Below are 21,871 nucleotides of genomic sequence, written 5' to 3'. Positions count from 1 at the left end.
ATGGAACCTGCCAATGTCTATCCTCATCATTTCCGGACCAGCTCAAGGCCCACTTCTTCCATAAGAGCAGACTCAAGGGTGCCCTCTCCTCCACATCCCTACTGCACTTATAGTCTGCTACCCCAGAAAGGGAAGGGATCTGACATTCCCTGAGGCCACGTCTGCATCTCTGCACCACAGGCAACAAGAGACTGGTGACCTTTGCTGCATGCCACGCTGGACAGCTGGCTGCCATTCAGGTCTGCAGTGTAACAACAGGTCCGTAAACTCTTCTTCAGCTCCCAGCTGCTCTGTTTACCTTGGGCACAGCACAGAACTGAGCATAACAAACACCCATGAACTGGTTAAATGAGCAGTTATTTAACGCTTTATTTGTTTTACTTGGTGCAACATGACCGTGGACTGATCTATATGTTTTCTCCTTGGATTTGAGGCTCTTTCCTATGAGTGCACACTGACCTCCCGACACTGGCACCGGCCTGGGGATGCTCTGAAACCAGGCAGGATACCCCTCCTCTTCCTCTGCTCCTCTCAGTGCCTAAGAAGGGCTCTGCACACAGCAGGGCTCAGAGCGCTTCTGGCTGCAGTGTCCATAAAGGACAGATGTCAGACTGTGGGAACAGGCGAGAGGGGCAAAAGAGTCACTGAAAGAGGGGTCATAAGGACAAGGGAGGGCTGTCATAGTGACGAAGAGCTGCTCACAGCTCCTGGTGCGTATTAAGTGCCAGGCACCGTGCTAAGTGCTCTGCACACATATCTCATTCATTTGTCAGAGAACTAGGGGATAGGTGTTCCTTCACCCATTTACCAGATGAGGACCATGATGCTCGAAGGTTAAGTACCGTGCCCCACGTAGCATCGCACCTTGGTTAAGAGTACTGACTTGAGTGACACAGAGCTAGAGTCACACTGACTTGCCTTGGGAGCCCCAGCTGGAAGGTGCAGGATTGAGGCACTCATCAGGCAGCCCCCTAAGTCAACATCCTTAACCTCTACTCAAAACGAAGTTAGGAACCCTCTCCTTCACTTCCCTTTTCAGTAGGGCTTCGCTCTCTCCAGAGCTGCCTGGGATTTGAGGCCAGAACCGCAGAGGAGCTGGGCCTGAAGACCCTGACAGACCCGAGCCCTTCTGACTAGTACCCTCCACGCAGCCCGTCTCAGCAACCCCCGTTCCCACCCCACGGCAGCCTGCTGAGTCTCTGAGGAGAACCAGTTTTCTGTCCCAGCCTTCTTCCTGGCGGGCCTGGTCCGTGGCCCAGGCCCACTGAACATAATAATCATGATAATGAGAGGCATTACTATTATTTTTAATTGTAATTCGTAGGCAATCATGCCCAGAGGCTCCTGGCTGCTGTAACCAAATATACAATCACATAAAACACAGCAAGGCTGTTAAAAAAAACAAAACCAAACTCTACCCTATGCCAGGAAGCTCTGACACAATCTCACCCTTTTTGCTCTCCCTGCATTGCTGTACAAGAGGAAGAGCAGGGAGCTGGGGTGGGGGAGCACCCCAGAAGGGAGCTGGGGTGGGGGGAGCACCCCAGAAGGGATCTGGGGTGGGGGGAGGACCTCAGGAGGGGAGGGAGAGATCTGTTCGTGACAGCTCTTGAGAAAGAAGAAGCAGTTGTTGGGGCTTGAAAGTGGGAAAGGACAACTGAAAACCAAGTTTCTCTACAACAAGGAATTATGCATTCCTTAAGCAGTGTTATTAAGCTTCAGCTACTCAATCACGGTAATATCTGCAAGACAAATTAATGAGGATTGGGGTTGCAGTGTATCAAAACATGGAATGCATATTCCGAGTTCCAAATCAGGTCAAGTGGATTTGGGAGCAATTACAAGAGACCGTGCTTGATGAGAAGACAGAGCGGCCTGTGACGTCCCCGGCAACATGCCTCAACTTCAGTTTGTTCTACTGACCCTTGTGTGAACATTGTAGAGCGATATGGCCCCAAGTGCCATTTCCTCTTACTCCCTGTCCCTATTTTCATGGGTTGATCACTGCCCATGTGCCCCTGGGCAGCAGCTGTTCTCCCTGAGAGTAGAGTGTCCCCTGAAAATTTTCCTGGACGGCCTAGTGATATGGGAATCTTTCCAGTCTGGTTCCTACAGGGAATGGGGGAAGGTTATACTCAGTACTCCCAGCACTGCTGAGAACAAACCTCTCCCTGTGTCCTCACACTTTCAGGGATGAATGACTCATGGCCCCATCCTGGCAGGTCCTCCAGGCCCTGTGGAGTCAGTGATAAATCAAGCAGCCTCTGCAGCAGGACCATTGCCCTGCCGGCCCCTGATCCAGCAGGAAAGCTAAGAGCCTGCACACCCAGGATGAGTAAAAAGCAGGTGGCTACTCAAGATGGGCTAAAACATGTTGATTTGGTCCCTTTTTTAATACATGTGGGTGTGCCTTCTTGGAAATGTTCAGTTACCACAGGGTTGTTATTCCAGTTTGTGAGAATAGAAGTACGTGTGTGTGTGTGTGTGTGTGTGTGTGTGTGTGTGTGTGTGGTCAGATCGCTGTGGCCCACAGAAAGTTTACCACCCTGATGCTCTGAGGGGTGGAGGGGCGGAGAAGGACAATGAAGGAACTATTTGTTCTTTCCTCCAAAAATCCCTTTGGTGGGAAGATTGAAAACACCACTCTGGTATTACATAAAATCTCTACAGTCTACCCTTACGATATTCTGGAAATTGCACTGAATCTGGAGTCAGGAGATAGGCCCACCTTTACTACCAGCTAACTCTGTGATGATGGCTGCGATCCCACCACTCTGAGTGTTATTTTGGATGATATCTCTGACATGTCTTAGTAGATGTTCCTGCAGGTGCCTTATGGGTGTGCTAAGGGTTTCCAAAACATGCACTGGTTCAAATTCTGAATAAATACCATATGAGACTAATTGCAAGGTTAACATTACTACATCGTTTGTAAAAATATGGAAAGCCAAAGAATACCCTTAGTTACCTTCACATATATGAGTGAAGGAAAGAAATCTATTGATCCTAAAATCCTTTTTGAGATACAAGGACTAAATGCTGAAGGAAGTACACCGAAGGATCTGGCTGTTAGCGCATGGTCACTGCACCGTTTCAAAGTAGCACCCATATAAGCAAGCCTCATGATAACCACTTACCCCACAGAGCCATGAAGATGGAGAAGAAGACAGTGGCCGGGTTGTCAAACAGGTGGCTGGCCCGTGCTGTCCCACAGGCTGAGCTGAGGTTCCAGTAATCGCAGGACTTGTCACACAGGGGACACATGGTGAAGGCATTCTGCTGGTCACACATCTCTTTGCTGCAGTGGACAGAGGCTACTGGGTCAGGTGGAGCTCAAGCAGGACCCACCCCAAACAAATCACCCCCCAACCATCTCCCACTTCTGAATTCATGACTGAGCTTATCAACTTCATACGCGAGGTATGTTTTAAAAAGGTGGGATTGGATTCTTCACTGTGGGAGTGTTATTCTTGTATTTTGTCAAAAAAAAAAAAAAATGGGCCACCTTCTGAGGTATGGAGCCCCCTGTCACTAGAAGTGTCCCAACAGAGAATTAGTGACAATCTGTCAGAGATGCTGTACACTGAATGATGCCTTAGAAAGCACCTTCAAAATCTGTGGAGTATATGAGGTTAGTGAAGAACATGAACAATTGTGAATAAATCATCGCCTAAAGTTAGATCTCATCATCATCATTCAAGTAGAGGCTGTCTTCTTAAACCTACTCTCTGTCTCACAATATGTGAGACTGGTCACAAGGAGAAACAAGCATGAGTATGTGGCTGGACCAACGCAAGCTCTTACTTCGAGAAGGAAAAGCCATGTGAAGAAGAATGGAGCCAGACCTGGATTGGAAGACTTTTCTAAGTGCAGCAGCTGCAAGACCATTTGCAGAATGGGGATTAATAACCTCAGCCTCATAAAAATTATCATCACCATGAAATGGGGTTAGGGAGAACGAAAGAATAAGGTAAATTCTTCCAAAGTCTAGATTCCATGATACTTAGAGTCAAATAAATAACCACCACCTACCGTGTTTCCCCAAAAATAAAACCTAGCTGGACAATCAGCTCTAACGCGTCTTTTGGAGCAAAAATTAATCTAAGACCCAGTATTATATTATATTATATTATATTATATTATATTATATTATATTATATTATATTATAAAGACCTGGTCTTATATTATAGTAAAATAAGACCAGGTCTTAAATTAATTTTTGCTCCAAAAGACACATTAGAGCTGATTGTCCAGCTAGGTCTTATTTTGGGGGAAACACAGTATATTCTAAACTATTCTCACTATATTTCTGTTTAATGAGCTGATGGATATATTTGAAATTCCACTCATTCATTAAGTGGAGAGCTGGATCCAACAAATTTAATCTGACATGAGTGCTTGCAAATAAGAATCAAAGAACTACCGGCCATAACCGGTTTCCCAATATCTCTCCACACCATATATTGGTATAAAAATGAACAAACTTATCATTCTGGTGTGTAGTATCTCTCCCCCACCCTGGGGATGGAGACATGGATAAGCTCACAGTTGAGGGGAAAAGGTGGAGAACTCAAGATTTCATGAAAATGAAGCATTGGCTGTTGTCACAGAGCAGCTAAAGACACAGAGATGGGGAGGCAGGAGAACTCCTATGCTGAAAACTGTAGCTATGTTTTCTCTGATAAGAGGCAGCAGAGGGTGCTACAGAGCACGGCTGGCAAGGGGGAGGCCACTGCCAAGGTGAGTAAACTGGTCCCCTGTGTGCAAAAGCAAGTGGATTTACCCCAGAAGTCGAAGGAATGCATGGATCCAGTTTCCCTTCATTAAGCAGTTGAAGTGTTTTACCGAGGGCTGTTACTGTCTGTCAAGTCCCAGCTTTCAGGCTTGTTTTTAATAAGCTAGTAAGTCCATGGCAGAGAAAGGACTTCTGCGTGAGGGAATGGAAACTCTAGGTCTCTGAGGCTAAATCCTAGTTCCTCCCCTGACTTGCTGCTAAGCGCCCCATTGGCAAGTGTCAATAGCAGTGACTCATTCACATCGACAGTATTGAAGAGCAATATCTTACCAATAAGTTCAGCCATGCTAGTTTCACCTGGGTATGTTCTTATTGGTAACTGGAGAGTAAGGTTTGTTTTAAGTCTTCTGGGTCAGATAAGTGTTCGCTGCACAGTTGAGGAGTTGCTACTTTCAGAGAGGGAAGTACCCTCTTGGAAAACAAATTCACACAGAAAGTTGTTGGTCTCTATAAATTCTACTAAAGAGCTGTGCTTTCAAGCCATGTCTGAGAACATATAAATTCTCAGTGCTGCCCTCTGAACATGTGTTTAGGCACTTTGTTGTTCAGGGGATTTTTTACACATAGACTTGGGGGAGGGATAATCCTAGTCAGCCTAACCCTAATCCAATACAGTCAGTGCTGAAAGGTCAGGCATTAATAAAGTATTAGCAATCAACTTGGCGCAAAGCACTTTGAAACTTAAGCACTGGGTAAATTATTGGTTTTAAAATTACAGTACAGTCGACCACCAATCATTTTTACAAAATGGCAGCCACTATAGCATGGATACTCCCCATATCAATTAGATTTGAAGTCAGAATGTTTTATATGTATTGAATTGTGGACTTTTTTGTTTTTGTTTTTGGTGTTTTTCGGGGGAGGGGGTGATGCAAGCAATTTGAAGAGAATTCTGGAGAAATTCTGCCTCAGGATGGCATTAAAATGACTTGTGTTCTCTGAGAGAGGCTGCCTCTAGACAAGCTGAAAGATGAGGGAAGTTCATTTAGAATTGAAATCATGTCTGGGATGTTTATTAATTGCATAATCCACAGATTTCTAGTTAGTGTATTTCTTCCATCTATCATTTTCTCTAGAAAGCCTAAGAAGGTTGATAAACCCCAAAGTGAATGGTGTTCTTAATAAGGGACTCACTGCTTGCAAGTTAGGTGCTAGCACAAAGGGAGAAGGTACAACGAGGCAATTATCAGGAAATTCAGACAGAACATCTGCTATTAAGGTCTCAGACCTAAAGTAACCAATTTTTTTTCAATATGGTTTAGATTAATCAGCGTTTTTTAATGCTCCAGTCTTTCCTACCCATGTAAGCAAATACCTAACAAATGGAACCAATCCTTTGGTAAGCAGAGGAAAGTTCTATAGATGTAACGTGCACATATGGAATTGTTACTAACAAGTGATACTTGTATCTCACATATCAAAGTTATTGGCAATAAAAGGTCCCATTTAAAGTTCCACATAATATAAATTTTCTGGTTTTGATATTGTACTGCTGCTATATAAGACATAACCATTGAGCGAAACTTGGAGAAGGGTACACGTGACCCTCAGACTTATCTTTGCACCTTCCTGTGAATCTCTAATGTGCACAAAATAAAAAGGCTTTCAAAGTGATACATCGATAGTAACTACCAAACTTAATGTTAAAACTAGAAACCTAAAATAATCCCAGGAATAGTGCAAGTTTTTCATGATGCTTGGGAATGGCTGATAGATCCAGATCCTAAAAGAGTGTGAATTTGTTTAGATTTAGTATTGAGATTTGGACACCACTCCTTTGTTGATGAGGAGTGCTATTTTGTGAGTTTTTATCAGGCCCACAGAGCTTGGACTTTGGATGATTCAACAGCAGTTCTTTAAAAAAAAAATCTTCATAATACACTTAATTTTTTTCTATCATTTACACCTTCTTGATTTGCCACATCCTTCCCTGAGTCTGAAAAACTGACAACCAAAATTTCAATTTTATAACAGTATATTTCAAACTTTTTTGACTTATCACTTTGAAAGCCAGATGTTCTGTCTGTGACCTACAGCTTGAAAAAGGCTTTTACATCAGATTCCAGTATGCAAATACGTACATACCCTTTCCCCATAAACACTCTTCTAACTAAATAAAATCTCAGGCAACAATACTTATACTTCCTTCTTGTGATGAAAACTAACATTACAACATAACTAATGTAACATTCATTCTACTCTATCCTATCTTGTTCTAGTTCATCTAATAGATAACCAATAAATTGATTCCATAATCCACTAATGGGTTGGTACCCATAATTTGCAAAACATTGCGCATTCTGACAGGCAATAAGATACCTCTGCAATGATGATGCTCATGCTTTCCATGCATATATGCTTCACATAAATGAGTGTGTGTGCATATCCATAGGTATATATCATTGCAGCATGTATAGACCATGGTCATTTCCAGCTGCAGTGGTCAATGTCACATGCATTCCTGTATGAGGACCCAGGGCACAAGTTCTAAGTCCTGATGTAAACCAGCACAATAACCCCCCACCCACTTACACTGGCATTGGTCTCTATGGGTGGTATGAAGATTTCCAGTTCTGATCAACTTGAGGTCCAGCTCTCTAGGGATCACAACTGGGCAAGAGAAAGGTAGGAGCCATATTTTCTGAGAATGCACAGACAAGGCCAATAGAAGCTACTGGGCTGCTGAGAAGGATATGAGCACCTGGAAGATTTCACAGCTTATTGAAAAAAGCAAAGACTTTGGGGCAGGAGGCAACAGAGGTCAAATCCCAATCTTGGCAATTATTAGTTGTTGAAATGGACAAGTTATGTGACCTCACTTAGTACAAATTTCTCCATCTCTGTTAGGTGAAAATATTACCTATGTTACAGAATTTACAATGTTGATCTCTACTGGATCCAAGAAACCAGTCCATGAAACCACCTAGCACAAGATAGGTATCTGGTAAATATTAGTTCTTCCCTCATTGTAGATGGCCTGGGGAAGGCAGAACCCCGACAACATGGCTCCCCGACAACAGGTCCCAGAATTCCTAGTCAAGAACACTGGACAGATGATACTGGAGTTTTATATACAAAAATAGCCAAACCCTTGTCTCTTGTACAGTAGTCTCCTCTTATCCACAGTTTTCCTTTCTATAGATTCAGTTACTTTGTGTCAACCACAGTCCAAAAATATTTAATGGGAAATTTCAGAAATAAAGAACTCATAAGTTTTAAATTGCATGGCATTCTGGGTAGCATGATGAAATCTTGTGCTGTCCTGCTCTGTCCCACGTGGGATGTGAATCATCCCTTTGTCCAGCGTATCCACACTGTGTGTGCTACCCACCTGCTAGTCACCTAGTAGCCATCTTGGTTATCAGATCCACTGTCACGGTATTACCGTGCTTGTGTTAAAGTGACCCTTATAGCAGCCTAACGCTATGTCACGATGCTTATGTCATTCACCTCAGTCCATTTCATCACATAGGCATTGTATCATTTCACATCATCTCCAGAAGAATGATAAGCACAGGACAATATTTTAAGAGAGAGAGAAAGAGGCTACATTCATATAACTTTTAGTATAATATATTGTTATAATTGTTCTACTTTATTATTAGTTATTATTGTTAATCTCTTACTGTGCCTAATCTACATATTAAACTTTATCATAGACATGATTGTGTAGGAAAAAACATAGTAAATATAGGGTTGGGTACTATCCACGGTTTCAGAGATCCACTGAGGGTCTTGTAATGTATGCTTTGCAGATAAGGAGTAACTACTACGTATCTGCCTGCCCCCATCAGACCATTGATGAGGAAAGAAAGTGGGCCACGCCCAGTATGGCTCTGAAGCCATTCGTAGGATCTGTGGCTCCCAGGTCTGTCTCTGGAGAAAGGTTACATGTGTGATAAGGGAAGAAGGATAGAGAGTGAGGACTTTGGAAGGAGGTGAGTGAAATGTACTTGCAACTGGAATGAAGCTCCAAACGTGGGAATTGAGCCTTTTTCTTTAAAACCATTTTACCTGGGAATATCTTCTTCGATTGTTGCACATCCATAAAGAAATACAATCACCCCGATAATAGAAGATGGGATGAGGAATGACGTATATAATCCCAGCCAGGCAAAATACAGTCCGATTTTTTCTCCAAAATACTTTCTGGAAAAGAAAGTATAACACATATTAAGAACATTATATATTTTCCTCATATCTGTTGGTTCTAAACCTGACAACAGGTCAGCATAAATAAAAAGGGATGGAAATTACATGAGGCAAGGGGGACCTCAGCCCAAGGAATCAACAACTGGTCTTTTCTGAAATGAATTACATTCCATTGGAATCACATATGCACACCTATCCTAGCTGCTCATATAAAATAGCTATGAGAGGAATCCAGCCCTAACAGCAAATTGAAAACATGCCATAAATTTTGACATCTTCACCAGATGAACATAAATAATATATCATCATTTCATGACTGCCATAGTATTCCACCCACAGAAAAACACATCTTTTGGAACTAGTTTATTTAAACAAAACACACAAACTACATACTCGACGATGTATACTTATGTACATAAACTAATATAAACGTACTCATGGAAAAATGACTAGAAGAAATTTGATAAAATATTAGTAATGATTTCTTTAGCTGATGAAATTATGGGTAGTGTTTATTTCTTTTTTATCTTTCTGCATTTTTAAACTTTCTATTTTGTTAATGAATTACTCTTATAATTTAAAAAATTACTTTAAAAATAAAATTTACCAAGCCATAACTGTTTGATCCCCAGCTCATAAAGTTAGTAAATTATTACACTAAACTTCTAAAAATGGATTTGCTCTTAAATAAATGTTGGGTATGAGACAAATACAATCTACAGAGGAGCAGTATATTTTATTTCTCAAGAGCCTCTGACATAAAATCCAGGAGGGAGATGAGAGCTCAGCCCACTCTTTGATGGAAGCACTAAAGAGTAAGAACAGTGAATAGAGTCTCTTTACCCACTACCATATACTAAGCGCTGCTCCCACTTAGGATGTAGACAACTGCAAGAAAATGTAGCTTCCACCCTAACAATAAGAGAAATCTGGATAATCTGTGGAATCAAAACTTTTTTTGAACATGTCAGAAAGTCAAGGTTGCAAGGTACCAGGTGAACTAATTTTTTTTTTTTTTGGAAAAAATAAAGAGACAATCTCCTCCTCCTCAAAAAAAAAAAAAAAAAAAAAAAAAAAAAAAAAGATGGGATACTTATTTGGCAGCATATGGGAGGAAAAAGGAGTCATCCTGAAAGTGAGTAAGAAGAAATAGCTAAAATGTTTTAAATTCTGGAAGGGGGAGTGTAGCTTAGCATAACAGATTAAAATAACTGGGAGCTCCAGACACAAGAGGAGTTTATACTCATTCACAGATCCTGTCCTCCTTATGGGGAGGATATTGGGAAAGGTAGACAAACGGAGAGGGCCCCCTTAATTGCATACAGGCATGAAAGCCCATCCATCTTCAAGGATCATCTCTCATTCAGATCAAAAGCCTTAAGTACCAGGTAAGAAGATCAGCAGTCTACTGCTGGGGGAGGGGCAGGAGGGAGACTGCTCTGTGGCAAAGGACTGTTGAGAACTAAGGGCAGAAAGGGAACAATGAGCACAGATTCTCAGCCTTCCATAGCCAAACAGAAAGCACGTGAAGAGCATCCCACTGCTGGAGGAATTTGAAGTCTGTGGTACAGAGAAGGTGACTCTGTAATGCAATGACAAAATCCAAACCCATAGCTCAGCTTCTGACTGGATTGACTCCACTCCCCTCACCAACAGCCATAAGCACATTTCCAGGGGTAAATACCATTTATCTCAGTTTCTGCTGTACTTTCATAAACAATGTCCAGAATTCAATAAAAAATCTTGGGACACATAAAAAATAATAAGCTCATTGCCAAGAAATAAGGAAATCAACAAAACCAAAGTTGATCTAGATGACAGGATTAATATCAGAGATTTTAAAACAATTATAATTAATACATTAAGGAAGAATCTAATGCAAAAGATGGACAACACGCATGAGGTGCTAATAAGACTTTCCTTGATCTGGGTACTGGTTGCATGTCTGTGTTCAGTTTGAAAAAATCAGCAAGCTGAATATTTATTGTATATACACTTTTCTATATGTATATTATACTTTGATTTTTTAAAATAGTTTTAAAAAGACACCACATGTCCTATAATCTGCAAGCCAACAGATTCCCTGGAGATCACCTTATCCATTCTCTTGCCTTCAAGCCAGACAGCATTCAATCCATGTCAGGCACACAGATCTTTCAGGCCCAGTCTGTCACCAGACTTAAAGGGGAGTTTTCACCTAAATGAAGCACAAAGGCCAGGCTAACAAAAGACAAGGCTACTGGAACAAGGCGGCCAGCCCTGAAATGCAAGGTTGGCATTTGGCAGGTCAGCCCAAGGCAGTGATGGAGGCCAATGAGGCTGCACCATTCCCAAACAATCAGATCAGATGCTGAGCAAGACATGGAGCAGACATGCCAGCAGGGCGTGTCCAGGGGAGCCAGCCCTGTCCCCTGGAGAAGGAAATGTCTGCTCTCAACTCTTGCCAAGCCCACATCAGCCTGCCAGGATGGCAGGCACAGCACCTTCCTTCCTGGTCTCACAAAAAGCCATCAGCTTTTCCTGGCCCCTCAGGAGGTGGATTAAAGGCAAACAGATTGGGTGCCCTTAGTATTGTGGGCTTGTGCCCAAAGAGAACGTTCTGAGCCTTTAATTAAAGTTCACAATGGTTGGTTCTCTGGAAGACATCCTGGAATTTCCCTGCTACAAAAAAAAGCCAGGCAAGCCAGCAAAGACCTCTCCTTGGTGAAACCATGAGATGGGGCCAACATGAGTTAAATATTTAGTCAATTCAAGGTTCAAGCTCCCTGTCAGAATGGTCTCTCCCAGCTCAAGGGTCTCCCCATGGCCATCTCCTTTTAACAGTAGTGTCTAGGTAAGGAGGAAGTGTGTGCATCCTTATGAGGGAAGAGTAGAGAGAGCTTCTAACCCAAAGGCTGTTCCCTGGGGTTTTAGACCTTGGAGTCCTGCACTGGTCAAACATCCAGTTTCATGTTCTCCTGCTGTCCCTCTTTTTGGCTTTGCTCCAGCTCATTGGCCCTTTAATGTTCTTCAAACACACCACAGCTGCTCCCACCTCAGGATCTCTGCTGGCTGTGCCTCTGCCTGAACACCCCTTCCTCAGGTTTCACACTCACTTCCTCCGTCTCTGCTCCAACATAGCCTCCTCAGAAAGGCCTCCTGGGGTCCCATCCCAAATGTCACCTAACCTCTCACCTTGCTTCATTTTTCTTCATAACACTTATCATTACCTAACATTCTTTTCTAAATTTATTGGGGGTTTTGTCCATCTCCATCACTAGAATGTAAGCTTCATGAGGGCAGCTTACATCCTGTCCTGTTCACTATTGTTTCCTTAGTGTCTAGAATATGCCTGGCACATAGCAGTGGCTTAATAAGCATTTGTTTAATGAATAACTATACCCTCATAGTAACTCCATGAGGTGGTTTCTCGGCCTATCCCTCTTCTATACAGGAAGTGAGCACAGCTCAGAGAAATTGAGTAACTTGTACAAGGTCACACAACTAACAATAGAAAAATCCAGACTCCAACTCAGGACTGCCTGATTTCAAGCCTCTACTTTACCCATGACATGTATCTCTTAGGTAACAGGGTAGGTGATAATGTACACTTGCGACTCCCAGTTTACCAAGTGTTATGATTTATTTTCCACTTTAATAAAAAACTGAAAGGAACCCTAAGGATGACCTAAAATGGAATTCTCTACTGAGCAACCTACAAAACCCTACAATCCCCAGAAGCACATTCACATCAGAAAAGCAGTGATGGTAACTGTTCCAATTACTATTTGTATAAAAAGCCATATATAAAATGATTATTTAGACAGTTTCTGTTTATTAATGAGCAGCATGAGAGCTTCTAAGGACACATCAGATGGTGATTAGAGACACATGCTCATGGTGAGTCTCCCAATCATTTATCAACTAGTGGTTTCGGCCATTTTATATTGTTTTCACTTTCATTCTTAAATATTGGTTTGTTTTGTTTTGTTATCCACAACCAATCTTTAAATAAAAATGGAAACATAAGGAAAACTGATGATATTCATGTTAAGGCAGAGCATAAAAACGGCAAGAAGGAAATCAGTGAATTTAGTATTATTTCCAATTATATCCAATTGGTTTGTCATTTATAGGAGTTAAAGATTGTCCCCAAATACCATGTGTAATCTGCAGAGAAGTCCTTGCAAAAGTAGCCTAAAACTTCCCCTTTTAGCTCATCATTTAGGAATGAAGGATAAATATTAGAGGATAAACCAGTTAAATTTTAACTCAGACTGCAACCCTACCAAATTTCAGGTCATAGAAGTGTGGTTTTTTTGGGGGGTTTTTTTTTGTCTATTTTAAAGCTGTAATATGATGATAAATTTTAATCTAAGTTTTAATATACATCATTACCCAAACCAAAGATTTCATACTCTGCTACTTAAAAATCCATTTGTTAGAACATGTTTTTTTCCTTGCATAATTTAATGTGATAATATAAACAGTGTGTGCCATCTTTGTTTAAAAGGAAAAGGATACACTTGTCTTTATGTATATTGAATATTATAAAAGATTGTATGTAATGAATTTTATAGTACAATATCCACTAATATTTCTTTAAAATTTTTACTTAGTATCATTTCTTCTTCATTTTCCACATAATATTGCCTTAGAAACAATTTCTAAGGGAGTTCAGGGGATTCTACATGTGCCACTGTGAAGACGGCTTGCGCAGAGCTGCACACCCACTCCCCACCTGGCTCCACCAGGGCTGCCCCAAGACGGTAACCTCAGGTTCTCTGGCTTCTGGGTTGGCCAATGGGAAGCACCAGCAGAAAATGGAAAGTGGGGGAATAAAGACAGTGGGGCATTGATTTTCCCCAACTGTCTGGCCGCAAAGCCCTAGGTTGGCAGTGGTTCCAAAGCTCCTGTCAGAGGTCTCCCTATGTGGTGGTTTCAGCACCACTCACTCTGGGTTCTGTAACCACAACCTCCTCCAGCCCCTTTGGACCTAGAGATGCTAACAACGCCCCACTGTTGCTCATCCTTGTCTTCCCGTCCCTTGTGGCTTTACCTCAATCCTCTATTACCCACTTGAGCATGTCACCTCGTTCCTAAATAACACAAGGCTCACAAGTCAAAAAAATCGGTGAAGGGAGTTGGACGTTACTGATCTGTTATAATTCTCTCATTTTACAGATTAGGGAACTGAGGCTGAAAGACATTACTAGACTTGTCCAAATCATTACCAATACGTAGGCAGAGCTACAGTTAGAGACCAGAGCTTAACATGGGAAAAATAGAGACCATACACTATAAGACTGTTAGAAGAGTTGGAGGTAGTATATATGCTCGTATATGAATTGCTTGGAACAGCACTTGACACACAGCAAATACTCAGAAATGTTAGCTAGCATCATCATCAGCATCATGTGCTAATTCCCAATTCAGTTGAGAAAAAAAAGGGGATATCGGCTTAAAAATAAGCAATCCTTCTAGCATAAAGATTCTAAAATTAATCCTGTTTGGTAGATAGAAAAACCAAAGCCCCCTTCAGTATGATGAGAAAGAGGTGCCAAAGTTCATAACGTGGTGAGAGCATGGGGTGAATTCCAGCCCCCTTACGCCCCCTTGGCCAGTTGCCCTGGTCAGCAAATAATCTGCACAGTTGTCACAGACTGGCCCTGCTTCAAGGTCCCTCAGAAAGGTGTCACTGTTAAATAAAAATGACCTTCATTTCACTGAGTTACAAATATCCACTGAGACAGCAAAGGAAAAGTGCTTTAAAAATGCTAAAGCAGAAGATTCCAGCACAAGTTACAGCGGCTCCCTTACTCCACATTCTTCCAAAAAGAAAAGGGGACAGGGAAGAGTAAGAAGAGGCTGAAGAACTGTTTCAACTTTGCTATTTCGTAACGTTTGCAGGTGGCAGAAAACAAACAAACAAACAAAAACCTTCCCCTTATAACAAAAGAATTGCTCTTCAGTGTTCTTCAATATTCTCAAGGGGCAGAAAGACCAGCAGTATGAGATGTAAAAGTCATCCAAGGAATCAATTATATTTTATGTTGAGAGGCTGATGATGAAATGTCTTGATACACAGCACAGCATTTACTGAAAGCTCTTGGGCAATGTTGGTGTCAGTGTTTTTGAAGAAGACCTGAAGCCACGGTGGAGCCTCTTGGAAAGCTGAGAAAGAGCCCAGCCCTCCCAAGCTACGTGTGCCCTTCACCAAGACATAGGTCGAGCCCTTCCTGAGCTCCTGCCGCCCATGTTCCTCCCTCGTTTTTCATTCATCTGAGAAATCTCACCCGCGTCCTGGTTGTTTTTCTTTCAAATTCAAAGCGCATTGTTCACCTTAAAAATAACCTTGTTTAGAACTGTACACCTGAAATCTATGTAACTTTACTAACAATTGTCACCCCAATAAACCTTAATTAAAAAAAAGAAAAGAACCCTGTTTGTTCTTTTGCTGGGTATGCACCTTTTTTTGATGATATCCTTTTCCCAAATTTGCTCCCCTCTCATTCTCCAAGGAAGAGAAGAAAAAGAACTTTTAATGAGCACCTACCCTGCTTTTTACACTTGTACATAGATGGTTTAAACCATACTCTGTGAATTAAGAATTATTCTCCCAATTTGCAGATAAGAAAACAAGCCTCAAAAAAGTTAAATCCCATGTTCAGGGTCCACAGTTAGCTACACATCTGAATTTCCACCCAAATTTATCTGCTCGAGAGTCTTTGATCTCTTCTACTGCCCCACGGTTTTGCCAATTCCAAACCCTTTCATTCTACTGCTAATTGTGCCTCCCTCCTCTACCACTAGAATATGACTAATGGATAAGAGAATAGGGATAACTGTATATAACACACATACAGAAACATAAATCCCACAAAACAGGAATAATCTCCATTGTCTCATCTTGACCCAGAAGATCACTATGTGCCCATATGAGTCATGTTAAAAATTATGGAAGAATAAAAAGGAAAAACTTTCAAGTCATTTTTCCACCTATTAAGATGCATTAGCCTGAGCACCATAAATCTTTTCTTTAGGAGTTTATCAGAAGAGTTTTTTCCCCTCTATTCTCTTCAGGGCGGACCTCCTTTGCCTCTGAGAATGTCCATTCCCTTAGTCAGAAATCCTTTCTATCCAATGCCCTGCCCAGCACCTACTGCAGACTTGGGGTGGTGAGCAGGAAATGGTGGTAGTGAACTGAGGAGCGTGGACTCAACACTTTGACATAAAAGCAACTTGAAAAGTAGTCAAAGCTAACACCATCTAAACCCCATCCTCACATATCCAGCTTGAGGGTAAAGAAGTTTAGGGTTGCCAAGGCTACAGGGGAGACTACCAAAGAACCCTCCCCCAAGCCTATCCCATCTCTCGAGCCCAATCATTCTTTCCTCAGAGCCCTCCCCAGCAGCGAGCACTGTTGGTGGACATACACCTTCATACCTCACCCGTCACATTCCAGAATTGCACTGTAGTTCTTCTGCATTGTACTGATACTTTACTATTATGATCAATAATCCTGAAAATGTGCACAGCACTTTATAGTGTATAAAGTACCTTCACACATGCAATCCTCCAAACCACTCTTTGGAAAAGAAAGTGAAGGCCACAAATTTAAACAACTGGCCCAAAGCTAAGTATCTATGACAGGGGGTGCTGGGACCGATACCGTGTCTTCTGCCTCCATTGCCCGAGCTCGTTCGGCTCTACTCTCTTGTTATTTAAGTGGCTGTGTCTCACCTCCCCAGCCTTCCTGCAAGCACCTCAAGGGCTTCTATATTTTATTCTCCCCACCTGGGCATTGTACAAGGCTCTGCCCTTTCCTAGCCCTTGTTAAATCCCTGCTGAATGCATGATTGATGAACATGTGAAGTGAACTGGCAAGTAGAAGAAAGAAAGCTTCAGGTGACTCACATGGACGCCATTTAGGAATAAAGCCATTCAGAGGCAGTGCCAGTCTCTGTGACCAGGCTCCTGATTCCCTGGAAGAATCTACATGTGGATAGCCTTTGTCCCCTCATCAGCTCTCTCCCTGCATCTTTTAACTTAAGAATTAGAAGATGAGGAGCTTCTTTGAGCTTAGACTCCATCTTGGTCCCAGTGCCTTCTTCTCATTGGTTGCTAGTGTAGAATCCCAGCAGAACTTGGGGCTTAAGTCCAAGAGCTCATGCGTTCAGATCACTGGCTTGATCCTGAGGCGTCGGAGGGCAGCATAATGCCATAACCCAGAGGACCACTCCAAAATTTGAGGAGAGATGCTCCTGAATATGGCAGGCCCCAAAGAATTCAGCTTCCAGATCTTAGAGAAAGGTCATGAATCCTTTATCCAAACCTCCCCCAAAGTGCTTTCAGAGCCCTGGACATATGACAGCACATACAAAAAGGACAAACATCTCATTAAAATACATACAAAAAGAATTGAGGTGAAAGAAAGGAAATGAGCTTAAAATAATCAGATGTGAAAATTGACATATGCTTGAAGGAAATAAAAAAGCCATCAGAGTTACGGAGTTCACAGGGGCCACTTAGCTGTTGGCTTGAGGTACCAGCATTAACCAAGAATCCTCAACATTGCAGATGATTTTTTAAAAAAAGTCTCTACATGAGATAGGAGGTCATGGTAGCAATAATCAGCTATGATTGTTGGGCCTCCAGAGAGAAGATGCAATCATTTGTCCTTCACCTCACGTTGAGGATACAGAGAAGGAGACAAGGTCTTAGGGATGAAGGGCAGCAAGAGGTTAAGAGAGGACAGCAGTGTCCGCATGTGAACTTGACCCTCTCAGAGCGTGTCAAGTGGCAACACAGGCTGAGAAGATGAAGAAACTAATGTGGGACTTACAACAGTGGCTCCTAAGTCATCCTAAGGCTCTTTCCCAACCCTGCTTTCTTATGGTTTCAGGGTAAATGCCATCACAAACATACGGATTTGATTGTATCTGCCCACCCCCATCTTCCTCTCATGCCAGAAAAACGCATACAGATTTCAAAATGAAAAGGAAAAAGACTAAAGAACAGCCAAGGACCAAAGAGCAGAGTATGCTTTTAAGCAAGCTTGGAACATGTTAGGAAAATAATTGTTGCTGGTCAACAAATCCAAATGGCAGTGGCACCCAGCCCTGTCACTGACACTGACAACCAGGAATGTAACCACCATTAGTGTGCGCAGACATGTGGTCTGCTAGAGAGAACCAGAAAGATATCTAACACCTCCATGGGTAAGGTGACACAGCATTTCCCTACAGTTTCCAGACCAACGTGTAGGGGTAAATCCACTTCTGTCCTCAGACTTTATCAAAGGGTTAGTGTCCAGCTGTTCTCCATCTCCACTGGAAATGGAACAAAAAAGTCTTCCCTTAGAGTGGAGGGAATGCAATTTCAACATCAAAAGGAATGCCGGTTGTAATTCACTCATAACAATGCATATTAATTGCGTTCCTATAAATCAATCTATTTACAAATGTTTATTGAGCGCCTACTCTAATAAGGACTCCATTATGTGTCAGACACTACGTGGAATGATTTTCAAATATTATTACCAATCCTTACGTCAGCACTACAAGATGGATATTATTAACCGCATTCTATAGATGAGGACCAACACATAGAGAAACTAAATGATTTTCCCATGATCATAAAGCTAGGAAATGGTAGAAGGAAGAGCAGACTCAAGTTCATCCAATTCCAATTTTTTTCTTTACTGTTTAAAATTTCTGAAGGAGACGCTTTGTACCTCCCACCAAAACTGCACATCGTTTTATGCTGAATAAATGTTGAGTGAATGAATGAATGAATGAGCATAAATGATAGGTTCTACCACCAATGTTCTTATACCATATTTCATCAACTTTAACATTCACCTTTTAAAAGTATTACATGATGTAAATGTGTAGCTTACAATCAGCAGACTCTTAGAATAAAAAAAAAATCAAAGTCTCGAACCAGTTCCACATGAATGTGTAATGAATAATACTGGACAGGGAGATACTATGATTAATAAGAATAAATAAACAAATTTATATATATACATATGTAAAATGTATATATATCTGGTCATTCAGATGACTGAAGTATATTTCTCAGGTATACTATTTGGTCTTCATCCACAGTTTCTGGCTCACAGAATTTTCTAAGTGATGAGAGCAACAATGGTGTCTCTTATTCTTAATGAGGGGACTTTTGGACCCCACCCATGGGTGAGGGCTGGTTGCCAGTAGTAGCTAAGCACAAGGTTAGAGGGTTGGAACTTTCAGTTCCACCCCCTGATTTCAAGGAAAGGGATAGGGGCCTGAGGTTGAATTAATTGCCAATGGCCAATGACTTAGTCAATCATGACTATATAATAAAGTTTCCTTAAAAACTCAAAAGGACAGTTCGTTAGTCCTTTACAGAGAGCGTCCAAGTCAGAAAACCAGAATGTTTCCACATGCCACTGTGCTGGGCACCAAGCTCCACCAGGACAGAAGCTCTTTTGTTCAGGACCTCACTCTATGTCTCTCTTCATCTGGCTGTTGATTTGTATCCTTTAATATCCTTTGTAATAAATCAGTAATCTTGTAAGTAAAATGTTTCTCTTAGTTCTGTGAGCTGCTCTAGCAAATTAATCAAACCAAAGGAGGAGTTCAGAGGAACATCTGATTTGTAGCCCGCCTGTCGGAAGCACAAGTAAAAACCTGGGCCTGTAACTAGTGTCTGAAGTAGAGGGTGGTCCTTTGGTACTGAGCTCTTACCTGTGGAATCTGAATTTACCTCCAGGTACCTAGTGTCAGCATTGAGTTAAATTCTCAGACACCCTGCTGGCATCTGAGAATTGTTTGTTGGTATGGGGAAGGCTCCAAGAACATGTCAGAATTGGGTCTGGGAACACTTTCAGACAGTGAATGTTAAGTGCCAAATAAGGTAAGTGTCACGGTCCAGACAGAGCAGTCCAAAAACTGTGGAATCAATTTCAGATTTAAAGGCCAATAGAATTTTGATGATGGTGGGGAACGGTCATTTGAGGCATCTCTCTTGGAAGAGTACATAGGTTTCTTAAAGGCAGGGACTTCATCTGACTTTTGTTTTTGCTCCCCAAGTTCCCAGTTCTGCATTATGCAAGAAGGAATGAGGGTATAGCTCCTCTGAAGTATCAAAAAGGAAAGGAAAGTCCAACCCATCTGACATTCCTAGTGATTCCTGCCCAGAGGCAGAGGGTTGAATCAGATGGCCTCTGGAGACCCCTCCTAGACCTGGGATTCTACATCTAAAATAAGAAAGCTGATTGGCTGCTCATTTGATTAAATATGGAAACTTACTGTGCATTGACAGTATCAAATCAAGTGCTCATTCAACAAGATTTTCTTTACTCCCTTCTCTCTAGCCAAGCTTCCTTCTCTCATTTCCACATGTTTTGCTCCCTTCCCCCCTTCCCAAATGTGTGTGTGTGTGTGCGCGCGCGCGCACACACACACACACACACACACACACACTTAAAAGTAAATTTAATTTCCCTTCTCTATTCTCAATTCAAATAATCTAAAAAGTCTCCTCTCTTTAGGAAGTACTACATGGCTTTAAAGGACAGGGACAGAGAATGATCACACACCAAGCAGAGACTTTAATAAGGAGTTTCTCTGATTCTTCTTCCCTCAAAATGCTGTCTCTATAGGTATAATAATCCGAAAACAATTCCTGCGTGCTAAAAGCAATGGCTGAAAAAGCTGATGAGGAACAAACTATTCATACAGTCTCAAAGACTCTCGTCATAAATTTCTTAATAATTACAAAGGAAAACCAGTAACCTTACAATGAAGGAATCTGGAAGATATCACCATGACCCAGTGATCAAAGTTAACATCACCATAAGAGGGACACACACAGACATGGGCCTCCTGGTGTGGTGCATTGGAAAGGAAACACATCACTTATGTAGGATTCCCACTAAAAATGCACAATCTGCATCTCGTCTTTGAGGTAAAATCAGACAAAACCCAATTGAAAGACCATCGACAAAATGATCTTTTACTCTTCAAAAACGTCAATGTTATGAAAGACAAACAAATAATTACCAATTAAAGGAGACTAAAAAGATATACCAGCTGTAAATTGTAATACAGGGCATTATTGGGACAATGAAAATTTCAATATGGAATGTAGAACGGATAATAATATAACACAATATTAAATTTCCTGGTTTTGAAAATTACACCATAAGAAAAAAAAATCCTGATTTTCAGAAAATACATAGTTTTTAGGGATAAAGAGGCATGATGTCTGCCACATTGTCTTATGTGGCTTAATAATAATATAGTCATATAAACAGAAAGAGGGAATGAGAGAGCAAATGTGGCAAAATATGAACAATTGATAAATCAGAGTGCTGACAATAGGAAGGTCTTTGTATGATTTTTGAAATTTTTCTGAATTTTAACAATTATTTCAAAATAAAAAGTAAAAAACAAATAAAATCAATTTCTCCTCATTTTCCAGGAGTCATTTAGCCCAGGCCCTGGTCTCTAAGCAGCAATGTCTGATTTCTAAAGCCCAAAAAGCCTTCATAGCAGAAAACAGAGAATGTCTGGTAGCAGGTTCTACCTTGCAACATGTTCAGTCCTTCCTCTGATTTTAGCAGGGACTGTAAGTGAGCAACGTGATAGTGGGAAATAATTATCTGTGCATAAAACAGTTTGTGCGACAACCACAGAAAGTTAATGGCCATATATGTGGCTGCAGGACGATCCTTCCCTTGTAAACACACTGGCAGTGGCACACGGCCAGACCCACTCTCTACCTTCAGGAACTGTGAGTCTTAAATCAAAGTTACAAGGCAGGGCAGGCAGGAGAGCCTGCGCGTATTTTGAAGGAGGCTCTGAAAACAAGAATAAAGATGTTCCTGGAAGTCGTTTTGGAAGGGAGAAAGGAAACCTCGATGACATTGTGAGATATTGGAGCAGGTTGCAAGA

General features: G+C 41.6%; 1 protein-coding gene across 2 annotated transcripts in view; it reads right to left on the bottom strand.

The window, feature by feature from the left end:
* Positions 1-21,871, bottom strand: part of ANO2 (anoctamin 2) — a 309,976-nt gene that overhangs the window by 143,960 nt on the left and 144,145 nt on the right. For both annotated transcript variants that reach the window (XM_074326158.1, XM_074326157.1), the window contains exons 11-12: positions 8,811-8,945; positions 3,138-3,298 (exon numbers count right to left, since the gene is read on the bottom strand). In XM_074326158.1, coding sequence (XP_074182259.1) covers positions 3,138-3,298; positions 8,811-8,945 — 296 coding nt within the window. The remainder of the gene's footprint in view (positions 1-3,137; positions 3,299-8,810; positions 8,946-21,871) is intronic.

Source organism: Rhinolophus sinicus, linkage group LG02, assembly GCF_036562045.2.
Source record: "Rhinolophus sinicus isolate RSC01 linkage group LG02, ASM3656204v1, whole genome shotgun sequence".
NCBI classification, from domain to species: domain Eukaryota; kingdom Metazoa; phylum Chordata; class Mammalia; order Chiroptera; family Rhinolophidae; genus Rhinolophus; species Rhinolophus sinicus.
The sequence above is the reverse complement of the archived record's forward strand: the minus strand, read 5'-3'. Positions and strand labels throughout refer to the sequence as shown.